This window comes from Erinaceus europaeus, chromosome 2 (genome assembly GCF_950295315.1).
Source record: "Erinaceus europaeus chromosome 2, mEriEur2.1, whole genome shotgun sequence".
Classification (NCBI taxonomy): Eukaryota; Metazoa; Chordata; class Mammalia; order Eulipotyphla; family Erinaceidae; genus Erinaceus; species Erinaceus europaeus.
Window position 1 is genome coordinate 194,681,455 of NC_080163.1, and position 16,702 is coordinate 194,698,156.

At 46.4% G+C, this 16,702-nt stretch overlaps 1 protein-coding gene across 1 annotated transcript; it reads left to right on the forward strand.

Annotated features, from left to right (window-relative positions):
• Positions 1-9,935: 9,935 nt before the first annotated feature.
• On the forward strand, positions 9,936-11,507 carry PNMA8C (PNMA family member 8C). The gene has a single exon (XM_060186099.1). The coding sequence runs from the start codon at positions 10,379-10,381 to the stop codon at positions 11,126-11,128; it is 750 nt and encodes a 249-aa protein (XP_060042082.1). The 5' UTR covers positions 9,936-10,378; the 3' UTR covers positions 11,129-11,507.
• The last annotated feature ends 5,195 nt before the right edge of the window (positions 11,508-16,702 follow it).

Below are 16,702 nucleotides of genomic sequence, written 5' to 3' on the forward strand. Positions count from 1 at the left end.
GGCATTCCCTGTCTTCTGCTGAGTGGGGCCCCTTGGAGGTTGTACCTGTTGTGTTTTTTAATCACTTTATGGGGGTGTTAATGGATTGCAGTGCAGTTGACACAAAGGCAGAAATTCTCTTTTCATCATATGTGCCTGCAAAATACTCTCTCCTCCAACTTAGGTTCATGTGTCTGCATCTTAACTTCCCTTCTTCTAGCGTTTGCCCTTCTTCCGTAGCCAGTCAACAGCGTCAGGTTGAGCCTGATGTAAAGTTTCGAGACCTCCTTTGAATCTGGAGAGGTGGCAGTCGTTGACTATGTGGGTCATGAAACTGGAATGCACAGATGTGCAGTGTTCTAGAAGGAAAAATTGACACAAGGAAAGGGAAGGAAGGAACCATGGGGTCTGGATGGAGGCTTTGTGATGGGTGAGTTGAGGTGTGTGTGGGGGGGGAATAATGCCTTAGAGAAGAAAAGGGGAGCAGCACAGAGAAAAGGAAGGAGGGAGGTGGGAAGATAGATAGCATCATGGTTTTGTAAAAATCTCAAGAGGCTCTGAGGTCCCAGGCTCAATCCTCAGGATTGATGGTGATCAGCCAGAACTGAGCAGTGCTCTGGTGTCTATATATATTTATTTCTTTCATTAAAAATAAATAAATTGGGGCCAGGTGGTAGTGCACCAGGTTGAATGCACATATAACCATGTGCAAGGGCCAGGGTCCAAGCTCCCACTCCCCACCTTCGGGTGGGAAGCTTCATGAGCAGTGCTGCAGGTGTTTCTTTCATCTCCCCCTTCCTTTTCAATTTCTCTATCCCAAATCAAGTAAAATAAAACGAAAGACCTCAAAATTTGCATTTAAAACAGGTACAATTTGAGGTAGCTCAAAGGCAGAGTCAAACAGTACATCCATGCTCAGGTCTCTCATCTCTTGTTAATTAATTTAGAAACACTAAAAATAAATGTTTTAAAAGAAAAACAGGAGGGTGGTAGATCCCTGGAAACAGAAAGATGACCAAGTGGCCACATGGGTCCTTCCCTGCTGAGCCTGTCTGCTCCAGTTTCACTGTGAAGGTTAAGAGTGGACCTGGAACAAATTTTGCCAGCGTGATCTGGCATCCTCGATGACATCTGTGTTGGTCACACACTGTTGTTCTCCTGTTTGTGAGAAAGAATGTGAATAGTTGTTAAATGGTGATAAGTCAGCAATGCAAAGAAATTGATTCTGATAGATGTTTAAAAATATCAGGGTGGAATGGTGGTGTGCCTGGTTGAGTGCACATGTTACAATGTGTAAGGACCTGGGTTCGAGCCCCCAGTCTCCACCTGCAGGAAAGAGGAAAGTTTTGAGAATTGTAAAGCAGTGCTGCAGGTGTCTGTCTCTCTCCCTCTCTGCCTCCTCCTTCCTCTCAATTTCTGGCTATTTGTGTCTATCCAATAAATAAAAATACTTTTTTAAAAATGTCCAGAGAGGGAGTCGGGCAGTAGCGCAGCAGGTTAAGTGCATGTGGCGCAAAGCGCAAGGATCCCAGTTCGAGCCCCTGGCTCCCCACCTGCAGGGGAGTCGCCTCACAGGTGGTGAAGCAGGTCTGCAGGTGCCTATCTTTCTCCCCTGTCTTCCCTTCCCCTCCTCTCCATTTGTCTCTGTCCTATCCAACAACAACAACAGTAATAACTACGACAACAATAAAAAGCCAAGGGCAACAAAAGGGAAAATAAATAAATAAGTAAATAAAAATGTCCAGAAAAAAAAAATGTCCAGAGGGGGCAGTGGTAGCAAAATGGCTCACTTGCATAGGACGCTACTCTACCATGTTCGCAACCTAGGTCCTTGTGCACGGTAGCATTGCGCTCAACTGGGCAACACCGTCAGCCCCTACAGAATTTTTATCTTAAACAATAACACTTAAATTCTTTCATTATAAGTATAACATCCATTCAACGTTTAAACTGAATGTCCCTGTGGGGAAGCAGTAGGACACTTTTCCTTTCCTCTATATCTCTGCATTCAAAAACAACACTTCATTTTCATTGGTTGAATTCCCCCCAAACCACAGTCGCAGATATTTGCTCAAGCTAACCAGATCCCCACCCCACCCCCCAAAGTCTTGGAAGCCATTCCTGCCATCTCTGAACAAATATTTGCTCTTCTTATAAATCCTCCTTGTTTGGGAAGGTGTATCCCTATCCCAGGGCCGACACTGGTTAGTTTTAACATTTTTTTTGCCAGTGGGTCTACCCGTGCCAGCAAAACCCCACCAGTTCCCCGCTGCAAAACTCATGCTGGGTCACGTTCATGGAGACTGAGCTAGCCTGGTGGAACAGGGCCAGTTCCGGTGTCAGCCTTCTAGCAAAACAAGTGACTGTAACAGCCAAGGGCATGAGCATGGGCTGTGGGGATTGGGATCGCAGGTTCCCTGTCACTTTGTCATTTACATTAAACAATGAACAGCTGTGGGTAGCCATTTAACTGAGGAGTGAGGTTGGGGAAGAAGCTTGTGAGGCACTGTGCTAGTTCTGCAAAAAAGCCTTTCATGCTTGAGACTCCAAGGTCTCAGGTTCTATCCCTGGCACCACAATAAACCAGAGCTAAGCAGTATTCTCTCAAAATGAAACAGACAACAAAAGTGGAAAATGTCAGTCTAAGTGGTAAAACAAAATTCAAGTTTGATGCATGTGAATCTCAAAGCTTGTATGTGACAAAAAAAAAAAGACACATGAAGTTTCAAAAAGAGCATAGATGTGTAGATTTGAAAGCATTCTTCTGAAGTGTTTTTTGTTTTTACCCTCTTCTATTTCCAAACCATTTTAATATCTCTCTCTCTCTCTCTCTCTCTCTCTCTTTTATCAGAGCCCTGCCCAGCTCTGGCTTATTGTGGTGTGGGGGATTGAACCTGAAGCTTTGGAGCCTCAGGCATGAGAGTCTCTTGTTTTTAATTTTTTAATTATCTATTTATGGATAGAGACAGCCAGAAATTGAGAGGAAGGGGGAGATAGAGACACCTGCAGCACTGCTTCACCACTTGCGAAGCTTTATCCCCTGCAGGTGGAGACTGGGAGCTCGAACTTGGGTCCTTTCACATTGTAATGTGTGCTCAACCAGGTGGACCACCATCTGGCCTCATGAGGCTCTTTGGATAACAATTATCCTATCTACCCCCACCCAGTTGTTATATCTTTCTTGACTGTCTAATGAGCTGTTTTTATTTTCTTCGTATCAATGTCTTGACTGATGTTGAATTGGCAATAGTTTTTTTTTTAATATTTTATTTATTAATGAGAGGGATAGGAGGAGAGAGAAAGAACCAGACATCACTCTGGTACATGTGCTGCCAGGGATCAAACTCAGGACCTCACACTTGAGAGTCCAGTGTTTTATCTACTGTGCCAACTCCTGGACCACACAACAGTCTTTTTAATTAATTAATGATTGGTTAATTAATGAGAAAGAGGATCAGAGCATCACTGGCACATGGGGTTCCAGGGATCAAACTCAAGACCACAGGCTTAAGGATTCAACTTGTTATCCACTGTGCCACCACTCAGGCCAAAGCTGATTCCAAATAGCTGCCTATTCTGATCTCAGCCGCATAGATGTAGATGAGTTGAAGGTGGGGCGGTGGAGAGTTGTATTTTATTATTTATTTACTTAAAGCAGTGCCAGGGGATGAACCTGGAACCTCACATATGGGACCCTGCCACCCTGGCCCCAGTTTTCTCTTCCTTATTTTAGAGACGGAAGAGGAATGGAAGGGACAGAGAGCTCTGTTCCCCTGTCCCAGTGCGATCCATGGTGCGTCCATGTGGTGCCTGGAGAGAAAAGGCACTGCAGGCCTTACTCTCAGTCCAGGTCCCACAAACGATAGACACATACATACATACATACATACATATATATGTATATATATATATATATATATATATCCTTTTGTTGCCCTTGTTTCTTTATTATTGTTGTAGTTGTTGATATTGATGTCATCTTTGTTAGATAGGACAGAGAGAAATGGAGAGAGGAGGGGAAGACAGAAATGGGGAGAGAAAGATAGACACCTGCAGACCTGCTTCACCGCCTGTGAAGCGACTCCCCTGCAGGTAGGGAGCCGGGGGCTTGAACCGGGATTCTTACGCCAGTCCTTGTGCTTTGTGCCACCTCCATTAGGCTTTTCTACCCGGCGCCACGATATTATTTTTAGTTTGTGGACAGAACTGCAGTGACACGTCCCTCGTCATCACTTTTCCCCACCAGAGGGAAAGTTATGTGGGAAAAGCCTAAAATCTGTGAGCCTGAAGCTGAAGAAACCAGAAAAAGCAAACGTTGTGTCAGAACCGAGGGCACAAGCATCTGCTGTGATTATGCTCTTCTATCACCAAGGCCGAGCACACCCTTGGCAGCTGCTACTTGTCCTGCCTGGGGACCTGAGGAATGTGTGAGGCAGCAGCTGGGGGCTGAGCACTCCTGCCTCCTGCAAGGCCGGGATGCGCCTGGGCAGAGCTCCAGATGAAGCCAGGAGGATCCCATTTGAGTGACAGACTCACAAGAGTCAACAGACCAGCAGAAGTGAGGGGAATGGAGCCACTGCAGCTGCAGTCTGTTGTGTGGCCTTGGCTTCTAACTAGAAGCCTTTTATTTTTAGGCTGTGGTGGTTTGTTTTTTATTTAATGAGGATTCATTTAAAGAAAACAAGAGCAGCCCACAAACACACAGCCAAAACAGCCCCTGTGAACATTTTAAAAGAAGGGATGGGAGGGGCACAGACACTGATAGCCAAATTATGCAGAATTAAAAACAGGCCATACTGTCCTCCCCCGCCCTCCCCGTTTCCCTGCCTCCTCCGCCCCCCTCCCTGCAAAACCAACACCACAACTAGTTCTCATGTTTCCTTCCAAAAGAGAATGTTCACGAACAGACCAGCAGAGCATGACTCTGTGTGCACACGGGTGAAAATGTGTGTCCTGAATGTCTGCACTGACTTCCATTCCTGCTCCGTGCGCTTTCCATCTTTCTTCCTTTTTCTTCTCTTTCATCCTTTCTTTCCTTTTTTCTATTAGTGATTTAATCAATGATAAGATAACGAGTATAATTTCACTCCGTTTCTACCACCAGAGCTCCGTATCCTCATTCCCTCCATTGGAAACTTCAGTAGCTCCCCCAAGGTCACAGAAATGGGTTGACTCGTTTTTAGAACTATCTCTAAATATATTTGTCCATTTTTCCTATGGTCCTGCCTTCCTTCCTAAATCACACCTATTATTTCTCAGTGTCCTTCCCTTTCCCCACCCACCTGCTCTCTGAGTCCTGATGGAATTGGAGTTCAGGGCCCCCTGGTCATCTTCCCCTAACATTTCTCCCCCACTGGAAGAATGGACCAGAATTCTTTTTGGGGTGCAGAAGATGGGAGTTCTAGCTTCTGTAATTGCTTCTCTGATGGACATGGGTGTTGGCAGGTCAGTACATACCCCCATCTTGTTTTTATCTTTCCCTGGTATCTTTCTTTATTATTATTATTTTTAAATATTTATTCCCTTTGTTACCCTTGTTTTATTGTTGTTGTCATTGATGTCATCATTGTTGAGTAGGACAGAGAGAAATGGAGAGAGGAGAAGAGAAAGATAGGACACCTGCAGACCTGCTTCACCACTTGTGAAGCAACTCCCTTGCAGGTGGGAAGCCTGGGACTCGAATCCGGATCTTTACACCGGTCCTTGCTTTTTGCACCACCTGCGCTTAACCTGCTGCGCTACCGCCCGACTCCCGGTTTTATTATTTTTCTAACGTCCCCCCACCCCCCTCAGAGAGTGAGAGACACATAGCACTACTCTACCACCCATGGAGCTTGCCCACTGCTGTCCATGTGCTCCCATATGGTGGCAGCTCTCCAATGAGGGCCACTTGCAGGCATGAAAGTGTGTTGCATAAACCACTGTGCTATATCCCAGCCTGCCTGTCTTCTGCCTCTTATTGACCCCATGAGGCCCCAAGGTTTGGTTCTGGGCCATTCTCTCTCCACACGCAGCTCCAAAATCTAGAGTCGAGATGATCTCATTCAGCCTTGTGGCTTAAAAATACTTCCCACGCGCCAAGGACTTCTAAATTTGTATCCCCACCCAGCTCCCCACTGAGCGCTGGCTCCAGGCCTGACTGTGTGGATGGAGGTATCAGAGGATGACTGACTCCATCTCCTTTCTCCCCAGTGCTTGCCCCTCAGAGCCAAAGGAACTTCACCATTCTGACACTTCAAACATGGAGTCTTTTGCGATGTTGCTTCTGATCCAGATGAAATGCATGCGATGTGAAAAATAACATTGAAATGGTTTACTTATTTTCTTTTTAAAGAATATATATATAACATATATATATTTATTAATGAGAAAGACAGGAGGAAAGAGAGAAAGAACCAGACATCACTCTGATACATGTGCTGCTGGGGATTGAACTCAGGGTCTCATGCTTGAGAGTCCCATGCTTTATCCACTGCGTCACCTCCTGGACCACTATTTTTTAAAAAAATTTCTTTATTGGGGAATTAATGTTTTACATTTTTTTCTTATTGACACCAGGGTTATTGCTGGGGCTCAGTGCCAGCCTACAAATCACCACTCCCAGCAATCTTTTTTCCTGTTGTTTTTTTTTTTTTTATTTTATTTGATAGGACAGAGAGGAGTTGAAAGAGGATGAGGAGATGGGGGAGAGAGAGACACACCTGCAGACCTGCCTCACTGCTCATGAAGGTTCCCCCTGTGCAGGTGGGGAGTGGGGACTCAAGCATGGGTCCTTGAACTTGGTGATATATGCACTTCGTCGGGTGTACCTTCACCCACCCCCTGGAAATTAACATTATGAAATGTTTATAAGTGGCATTTTTATGAGTTCCCAATGAGATATAAACCATCACCTGTTTCAACTTCCAAGACATTTTCAAAACCCAAAAGGAAATCCAGTGCAAATTAGGACTCATTCTCCCACTCTCTCCTCCCCTACCCTTTCTTTTTAAAATTTTTTACCAGAGCACTTCTGCATTCTGGCTTATGATAATACCACAGATAGAACCTAGGATCTTGGAACCTCAGGCAGGAAAATCTAACTAAGGGGTCGCACACATTACAATGCTCAAGGACTCCAGTTCAAGCCCCTTCCCCCCCGACACTTGCAGGGGGAAAGCTTCATGAATGGTGAAGCAGAGCAACAGGTGTCTCTTTTTCTCCATCTATAGCTCCTCCTTCCCTTTCAGTTTCTCTCTGCCTCTACCCAAAATAAATAAACAAATAAATAAATATTTTAATTGTCACTAAGGCTCAGTGCCTACACTATAAATCTACCACTCCTGTCAGTTTTTATTTTTCCTTTTTTTTCTTTTCTTTTTACTTGATAAGACAGAAATCGAGCGGGTGTGTGTGTGTGTGAGAGAGAGAGAGAGATACATAATTCCTCATTTCAAAGCACTATTAGAAACTCCTGATCAGTGTATAACGAGAGCACAGAGAAATTTGGTTCTTTCCCCTTCTACCTGCAGGGAGAAGCTTCCTAAACATGGGAACAGTAAAGCAGTGCTGTAAGTATCTCTCTTCCTCTTCCCATATATCTATTTTTTAAAACATTTATTTATTTATTAACTTTTGTTGCCCTTGTTGTTTTATTGTTGTGGTTATTGGTGCCGTCGTTGTTAGACAGAAATGGAGAGAGAAAGGGAAGACAGACGGGGAGAGAAAGACAGACACCTGCAGACCTGCTTCAGGTGAAGCGACTCCCCTGCAGGTGGGGAGCCGGGGCTCACTGGGATCCTTAAACGAGCTCTAGTGCTTTGCGCCATGTGTGCTTAACCCGCTGTGCTACTGCCCGACTCCTCCTTTCCATATATGTCCCCTTTCCATATATGTCCCCTTTCCTCCCTTTCAATCTTTCTCCCTCTCTCTCCATATATACATATTACTGCTGAGAAGATCGTTCAGCAATGGAGTACAAACTTTTATATCTGATTCCTCAGAGTTGATCCCTTAGGTCATGGGCAAGTGGTGCTCTTTGTTTGTTTGTTTTTGTTTTGTTTTTTTCTCTCCCTTTCATAAAAATTCATCTTTTTTTAAAGTGTATTATTATGGTTACCACCTGCATCCTTCAAAAGTCCTCCCATTGTCACCTCCTACAGGAAGTCTTTCTGGATGAGTGAGTACTTAGGTGCTCAGGACCTTCAAAACATGTTGTGTAATTACTTCTCTTCTTACTCTACGATAAAACTTATCCTGGTGAGTGTATTCCATATTCTGTGTCCAGTATCAGGCATCAGAACATATGTCTGTGATAATTTTAGGGCTCCTCTCCATCACTTTACACAGACTGACCTTGTCTGCTGTAGCCAGTGGCCTGAGCTCCTAAAAGCAGAGTCTGTCTCCCTCATTTGAGTTCTGCCCAGCACGTCTCCCAGAAGCTGAAACCAGGAAATGTCTCAGTCAATATTTGTGGGTTGAATGAACAAGCCATTCTGTCACTAGCATCTTGGTGCAGAATATACTTAAACCTGTTAGTATAGGCGATGGATCCTCAAGATTCATAAAGCCATAGCCATCAAACTAACATCTACTGCCCACAGCTGCACAATTTCCCCCATGTGATAAGAACTTTTTCTAGATCATTTTAAAAACATTTTTTTGTTTTTATTTTACTGGATAGAGACAGAGAAATAGAGATGGAAAGGGAAAATAGAGATGGAGACAGAAAGAGAGGCACCTGCAGCACTGCTCCACCACTCATGAATCTTCCACAGGCAAAGACTGAGGGCTTAGACCCAGGTCCTTGCACACTGTAATGTGTACATGTAACCAGGTGCACCACTGCCTGCCTGCCCCCTTGCGATGAGATCTTTTAAGGTCTACTGTGTTGGGGGCAGGGGACAGCTCACTTGATAGAGAGGGACCATGCATTAGAACTTGGGTTTAAGCCCCCTCACCATGTGGGAACATCATGGATGGCACATGATTGCCTCTTGCTTTGCTTCAAATATGATGCAAAGAGTTCTTTCCTTCCTGAGCCATTTGGAGAGTCAGTTGCCTGAATATTGTTGTGGGTATGTTCCCCAAAACAAGGACATTCCCCTGTAAAGATATGTGTGTTCCCTTTGATCCACAAGTATTCTGAAATGATGTAATAATCCATATTCCTCCATCAAATTCCTATATCTTAGGTTCAAGGGGTTATGGTCAGTTACTCTATTTTTTTTTCCCTCCAGGGTTATTGCTGGGCTCCCTGCACCATGAATCCACCGCTCCTGGAGGCCATTTTCCCCCCCTTTTGTTGCCCTTGTTGTAGCTTCGTTGTGGTTATTGTTATTGCCCTTGTTGACGCAATTCGTTGTTGGATACGACAGAGAGAAATGGAGAGAGGAGGGGAAGACAGAGAAGGGGAGAGAAAGATAGACACCTGCAGACCTGCTTCACCGCCTGTGAAGCGATTCCCCTGCAGGTGGGGAGCCGGGGGCTCGAACCGGGATCCTTACGCCGGTCCCTGCGCTTTGCGCCACATGCGCTTAACCCACTGTGCCACCGCCCGACCCCCTACTCTATTTTTTTATGTGAATGCTCATATTGTTCCAGATTTGGTCAACGGGAGGGAGCCTTGCAAACCAGCTCTGTGTCTTTCCACTTGCTCTAATCACCGTTTACTCATTTCCTTGCTTTCAAGCCCTAAAAGATGATCTGGATGATCTGTAATTCCCTGTCCAACCCCCCCCCCACCCACACACACACACACACTAGTGGAATTTCCTCCATGGGGCAGAGCGGGACAGGATTTTCAGAAGTGGGGAGAGGGATCAGTGAGGAACTCCTCACCTCGGAATGACCCCTTCAGACTGATTTCAATGCAGCTGGGCTGGGCCAATGGCAGAGGCGATGCTCAGGGAGTTGCCATGGAGATGGCTGGGCCCACAGAGCGGAGGCAGTGACAGTGACGTCACTGCAGGGAGCAGGTGCAGCACCATATCTCTTCGCCTGCTGCCCGCAGATCACAGGGCACTGGGGGCAGCCTCTGGGCCAACCACAAGAGACAGAAGAGCCACCACCAACCACCCCACACCCTGCCTGGCGGGATCTCCACCCCAGTGGCAACAACCCCTGGCAGACCAGCAGTCCCAGATTTACCGTGGCTGCCAGGGCTGAAACCTTGGATACCCCCTTTGAAAAGAGGGAAGCAGCATCCCCAGAATCTGCTCTGTGCAGCTTTGTCGTGGGGTCCCACGAGCCAGCCAGCGGCAGGGCAGACTCTGCTCCATTCTCTGTAAGTCCCTGGGGATTCCCAAGAGCGCTGTCGAGGGGGGAAAGTGAGACACTGGGCATCCCTGGTGCACTGCCTGGGGCATCCTGGACTGAAGTGGACAGACTGGGCCTGAGAGGCTTCTCTTTCTTGAATAACATGCACTCAGTCTCAGCGTTTGTGCCGGAACCTGGCACCCTGGGTGCCTCGCAGCATTCCCGAGGCAGCTCAAATGGGCCCCAGCAGGCATACTGCTGCCTCCGGGAGCTAGGCAAGATGCTGTTTGGGGTTAAGGACATTGCACTGTTGGAACACGGGTGCCAGGCCCTGGAGGTGGACAGCTACAAGTCCTTGATGATCCTCGGCATCCCCGAGGACTGCAACCATGAGGAATTTGAGGAAATCATCCGAGTTCCCCTGAAACCCCTAGGCAAGTTCGAAGTGGCCGGGAAGGCCTTGCTGGAAGAAGACAGGACCAAAGCGGCCATCATCCAGCTGGCAGAGGACATCAACTACGCAGTGGTCCCCAGGGAGATCAAGGGCAAGCGCGGCACGTGGAGGGTGGTCTACATGCCCCGGAGGCAGGATGTGGAGTTCCTGACCAAGCTGAACCTTTTCCTGCAGAGCGAGGGCAGGACAGTGGAAGACGTGGCCCGTGTCCTGAGGCAGGAACTCTGCCCAGCCCTAACCACAGAGGGTTCCCGAGAGCCACCTGTCATGAAGTGCTGTGTGTCCCAGCCTGAGTCTGAGCCTGGGGAGAAGCCAGAGGCTGGGGATAGTGCCGAGGGGGACAGGGCTCCAGCTGGAGACTCAGAGGAGAAGGAGGACAAGGCTGCTGATGGCAAGAAGGGCAAGCGGAAGCACAAGAAAAACCGGCGACGGCACCACGCGTCTGACAAGAAGCCGTGAGGGGGGGGAGGGTTACTGAGTAAGGTGGGTGTGGGTGACAACTGGAGGAGGTGAAGGAGGAAGCTTGGGGGAGGTGAGTGTGGGTGAGGACGGTACTATTCAAGTGAGTGGGCAGATGAGAAAGGATGGGTAGTGCCTGACTAGTGAGAGTGAAGTTGGGCGTTTTAGCTGAGTTAACTTGGAGATCACATCTTAGTGGGTGTACTTAACATGTGACTGGGTGTGGGTCATTCATCTATCTACCTACCCATCCACCACCCACACCCCCATCCATCTACCAACCACCAATCTCTCCATCCATTCACCCATCCAACTGTCCTGTCATTCAACCATGAACCCCCTTATGCATCCATCCATTCATGCATACCACCATCCATCCATCCATCCATCCATCCATCCATCCATCCATCCATATATCCATATCCCTTATCTATCCCCCATCTCCCCAGCCTCGTATTCATCCCCATCCATTCATCCACCCCAAACATCCCCCCATCCTAGTGGGGAGTGTTTGAGTAGTTGTGGGTAACACTGAAGAGTTTGGGAGTCAGCCCTGAGTATGTGCAGGGGTGAGATGTGCAGGGTGATGTGTGGGTGAGAGTAACTTCAGAATGAGTGAGGGACGGTCTCAGAGACCCAAGAACAGCATCTAAGTCCCACAGACCCAGAGACTACCCTCCCCTCCCTCACTCCCACTCCCACTCTCACTCCTGCCCTTGGGACCCACGACACAGTATGACTGAGTGCCATCTCACTGTTGCTATGGAGATCGCAGTTTGACCCCTCCTGCACCTGTGCGCAGAGGTGTTTGCGAAAATGGTCAGGAGTCCCAGGTTCTGCAGTAGTTCTCTTAGCTGAGAAGTGGAGCAAGAAGAACTCGCTGGGTAAATCCTCCTGCTCTGAAGAGAGACTTCTGTCCTCCTGGCCCCATGTGTGGCTTAAGGTTGAGGAACAACGGTTTTGCTGGGTGCATGTTGGGGGAGGAGGCAGCAACCCCTTTAGCTTTGGGCTGGGAGAGAAATTCTGTCACTGCTAAATCTAGAGCCTTTTGTTTGTTTCTGTTTGTGTGTCTGTTTTCAACCAAGCACTGGCTTCTGGTGATACTGGGGATTGAACCTGGACCTCGGAGCCTTGGGCATGAAAATTGGTTGCTGTCTCCTTTTAAGAAGATAGACCTGGAATATACCTCTAGCCCAAATTTGTATGTTGTGGGCCACCCTGGATTGATTGACTGATCAATCGATGTATATTTATTTATTTATTTATTTATTTATTTATTTATTTATTTTTACCAGAGCACTGCTCAGCTCCGGCTTATGGAGATGTGGGGGATTGAACCTGGGACTGGAGAGCCTCAGGTATGAAGGTCTCTTTGCATAACCATTATGCTATACCCCCACCCTATTTATTTATTTTTGCTTATGACAAGCAGAAGCCACTTGCAGACAACGTGAGTGAGCAGTTCTCTCTTTGGTTAACAGACAGCCTGACTGTTTACAGTATCCTTACCAGGACAGCTAATCTGCACCCTTCTGTTCTGGTTGGCGACTGAGTGAGGGTGTAGCGTCCCCCACACCTCCCCACCCCCAACTAAATCCCTACAACAACTGTCTTGGAAGGAGAGCAAACTCCTTTCACACTCTAAAAAACAAAAGGCAAGACTCCAGGGCAATGGTCCAAAAGAAGGTGAATCATTAAGAGGTCACCTTCCAGGGTTACTGATTAATGAGTATTAACTTCTTTGTCCCCCAAGTCTACATGCTGAGTCCCCAGTGCTGACAGAGAAGAAACAAATGAAAATCAAGTCAAATCCAAATGTCCCTACATTGAGAGAGCTCTTGTCCGGGGATGTCTGATCTGTGAAACTGCGAACTCCCTAGAGTTCAGGCAATGTTTTGTGCTGAATTACTTTTCAAAAATATAATGTACATGCATACGCATGGACTTAGATTCTCTCTCTTTCTTTTTTGCATTGAGAATCTCTTCCCTCCTCCTCCTGTTCCTCTTCCTTCTTCCCAACAGGATTATTTTTTATTTATTCATTATTTATTCCCTTATTTAAAAATATTTATTCCCTTTTGTTGCCCTTGTTGTTTTATTGTTGTAGTTATTCTTGTTGTTGTTGTTGGATAGGACAGAGAAATGGAGAAAGGAGGGGAAGACAGAGAAGGGGAGAGAAAGACAGACACCTGCAGATCTGCTTCACCGCTTGTGAAGTGACTTCTCTGCAGGTAGGGAACTGGGGCCTTGAACCGGTCCTTGATTCTTTTTTATTTTTATTTTTTAATAAGAGGAGAGGGTAAGGATAGATATGCAAAGAGACTCTCATGCCTGAGGCTCCAAAGTCCCAGGTTCAATCTTATGCACCACCATAAACCAGATCTGAGAAATGTTCTGGTAAAATAAAAATAAATAAATATAATTAAAATTAAAAAATATATGAGGAGGAAGAGAGACCAGGGCACTGCTCAGGTCTGACTTATGTTGGTGCAGGTGATTGAACCTGTGGCTTTGGAGCCTCAGACTTGAAAAGTCTCTTTGCATGACCATTATGCTATCTACCAACCCCCCACCCCCCCGCCCAGACTTAGATTCTTTACCTACTTAAATGTTATTGGGCTTTTAGAGAAATCATAAAGTGTTTTTCTATACAAAAACTCATCATAACTTTTCTGGCAACCCAGTAATAATGGGAACCCCCCATCACCACCTCAGGTATTACTGAGGATAGTGAGTAGCAGTCTGTAAATTTCAATATCCAACCTCCTTATTTTCTATGAGGCTGCCCCATTCCCACCTCCCTCCACAACAGTGTGAAAAAGTAGAATAAATCTCTATCTCTCTCTCTCTCTCCCCTTCCCCCCAACTTGGCAGCCAGGCCAAGACAAGGGACCCACCCTCAAGCAGTGAGACACTCCTACGAGGTCTTTTTTTGAATTTCCAGCAAATGTCGAGACATAGGGGAAATGTTTAGAATTCACTTGTGCTGACATAACATAACATAAAAGACTGGATTTCTGTCCAGTCCCCACCTTAGCTCTCCACTGTGACCCTCAGTGCTTTTGTGTTTCATGCAGAGGTTAGGATCAAGCTTTCCCTGCCATCCCCACACAAGTGGGAAGTTTAGCAAGTGCATCTGTGGTCTAGACCTTTGTATCGCTTTACCTCTTTTTTTTTAATTCCCCGTCTATTTCCAGCTGCCCCGAGCCACTCGAAGTATATTGTACTGCTGTGTCCAGATTTTGAATTTGAGTCCGTGCTACACAAACCCAGACACAACTCTCTGTTGCATGTTGCACAGCCATCATGTAGGTTTATGTCTTAAAGTCATAGGGTGGTGATTAACACTATGTTTGTGCCTACTGTGGATTTCAGGTGTTTCTCCTAGGACATTGATGATACACAGCGTAAGTGTTCAGTCTTACTTATAAAACCCAACTCCCTGCAACCCAGGAACTAGTGGAGTGGATAGAGTATTAGACTCTCAAGTATGGAGTCCTGAGTTCAAGACCTGGCATTTCAGTGCCAGAGTGATGTTCCAGTTTCTCTCTCTCCCTGACTCACACACACTAATGAATCTTTTTTTATGGTAGTTTTTTAAATTATCATTTTATTTGTTATTTTAATAATGATTAGCAAGATTGTAAGATAACAGTCTAATTCCATATAATTCCCACCACCAGTGTTCTGTGTCCCATCCCCTCCACTGGAACCTTCCCTAGTCTGTCTGTCTTCCTTTTTTTTTTTTTCTCCCTCCAGGGTTATGGCTGGGGCTCAGTGCCGGCATTATGAATCCACTGCTCCTGGTGGCCAATTTTTCCATTTTATTGGATAGGACAGAGAGACTGAGAGAGAAGGGAGAAAGAGAAACACTTGCAGACCTGCTTCACCACTTGTGAAGTGTCCCCCTGCCTGCAGGGGAGCTGGGGGCTAGAGCCTGGATCTTTGTACGGGTCCTTGCACTTAGTACTGTGTGTGCTTAACTAGATGTGGTAACACAACAACAACAATAATAATAATAATAGTCAAAAACCCAACTCTGCCACCACCTCTCCTTGCATTTATCTGAAGCAGCTGAGACTGCAGTGCAAGTTCATGGCCAAACCCATTGCTGCTGGAAGCTGCTCATCTGTATAATGCTATCACTGGCATAGCTGATCCCAAAATAACACTTTCTACATGGACTGAATGTGCACGGCTGATGGGAAGCTAAAGTTGGCTGTTCGTAAAGCCTTGGTTTCCAGAATGGGTCCAGTGAAAACTCTTCATTGTTCTCTGTGGCTCTTGTGCAAATAGGAACTTGTACAATAAATGTTTGCTGATGAATTGGAGTCTGCACTTGATATGTTGGGGGACCCCTGATATGGGTTTGAGTCCTGGCTCCTCAGACTGCTCATGTATAAAATGGGGAGGGGGGTCAGTTGGTGGAACATCGGATTAAGCAAACATAGTGTGAAGCCTGAGGACCTGTGCAAAGATCCTGGTTCGAGCCCCATCCCAGCTCTCCACAGTAACAGTAGATTCGTAGGCAAACGCTAGAAGAAGTAGATTCGTAGTGCCAGCACTGAGCCCCTGGAGGCAGTCAACTAATTAATCAAATGGGCAGAGCACTGACTAAACTCCCCAACCTATGGGAGGATCAGATGGGAACAGTGACTAAGGGGACAGCAGCTAGGATCCTAGGCTGGTGACAGCTGGGTTTTGCATTGATAGAGGACACAAGTAAGCCTATGGCTTTAGATCTTGGGTGCCTGAACTTGATAAACATGTGCCCAAGCCCCTCCAGAAACACCATGTTCATCATCTGTGTGCTGATGAAAAGCTATTTCCGAACTTGGGGTGGCAAAGTGGTGGGTACCCCAGAGTAAGGCTGCTCAGAGATAATACTTAGCCTGTCCCCCCCAGTGCCAACCAGGTATGTGACAGGCTTTTGACCTTGATTTTTCTCATCTGGAAGGTGGGAAATAACAACCTGTGGAGAAGGACTTCTTTATTTTTTATTATCAAACATTTTTATTTATTTATTCCCTTTTGTTGCCCTTGTTTTTATTATTGTTATTGATGTTGTCGTTGTTGGATAGGACAGAGAGAAATGGAGAGAGGAGGGGAAGACAGAGAGGGGGAGAGAAAAATAGACACCTGCAGACCTGCTTCAGCGCCTGTGAAGTGACTCCCCTGCAGGTGAGGAGCCGGGGGCATGAACCGGAATCCTTACGCCAGTCCTTGTGCTTCCGCCATGTGCGCTTAATCCACTGCGCTACCGTCCAACTCCTTGTTGTCAAACATTTATTTATTTATTTATTTATTTAATCGCCACCAGTGTTATCATTGGGGCTTGGTGCCTGCACTACCAATCCACTGCTCCTGGTGGCCATTTATGACTTTATTTTCCCCTTTTCTATTTTATTTGATAGGACAGAGACAAATTGAGAGGGCATGGGGAGATAGAGAAGGAGAGAGAAAGATAGACACTTGCAGACCTGCTTCCCCACTCATGAAGTGTCCCTTTTTTCAGGTGGGGAGTGGGGCCTGGAGCCTGGGTCCTTGCATGTGGTAATGTGTGAACTTAACTGG

What these genes read in the sequence shown, in the direction of transcription:
- PNMA8C (XM_060186099.1), top strand. Translation starts at nt 10,379, where the DNA reads ATGCACTCAGTCTCAGCGTTTGTGCCGGAACCTGGCACCCTGGGTGCC.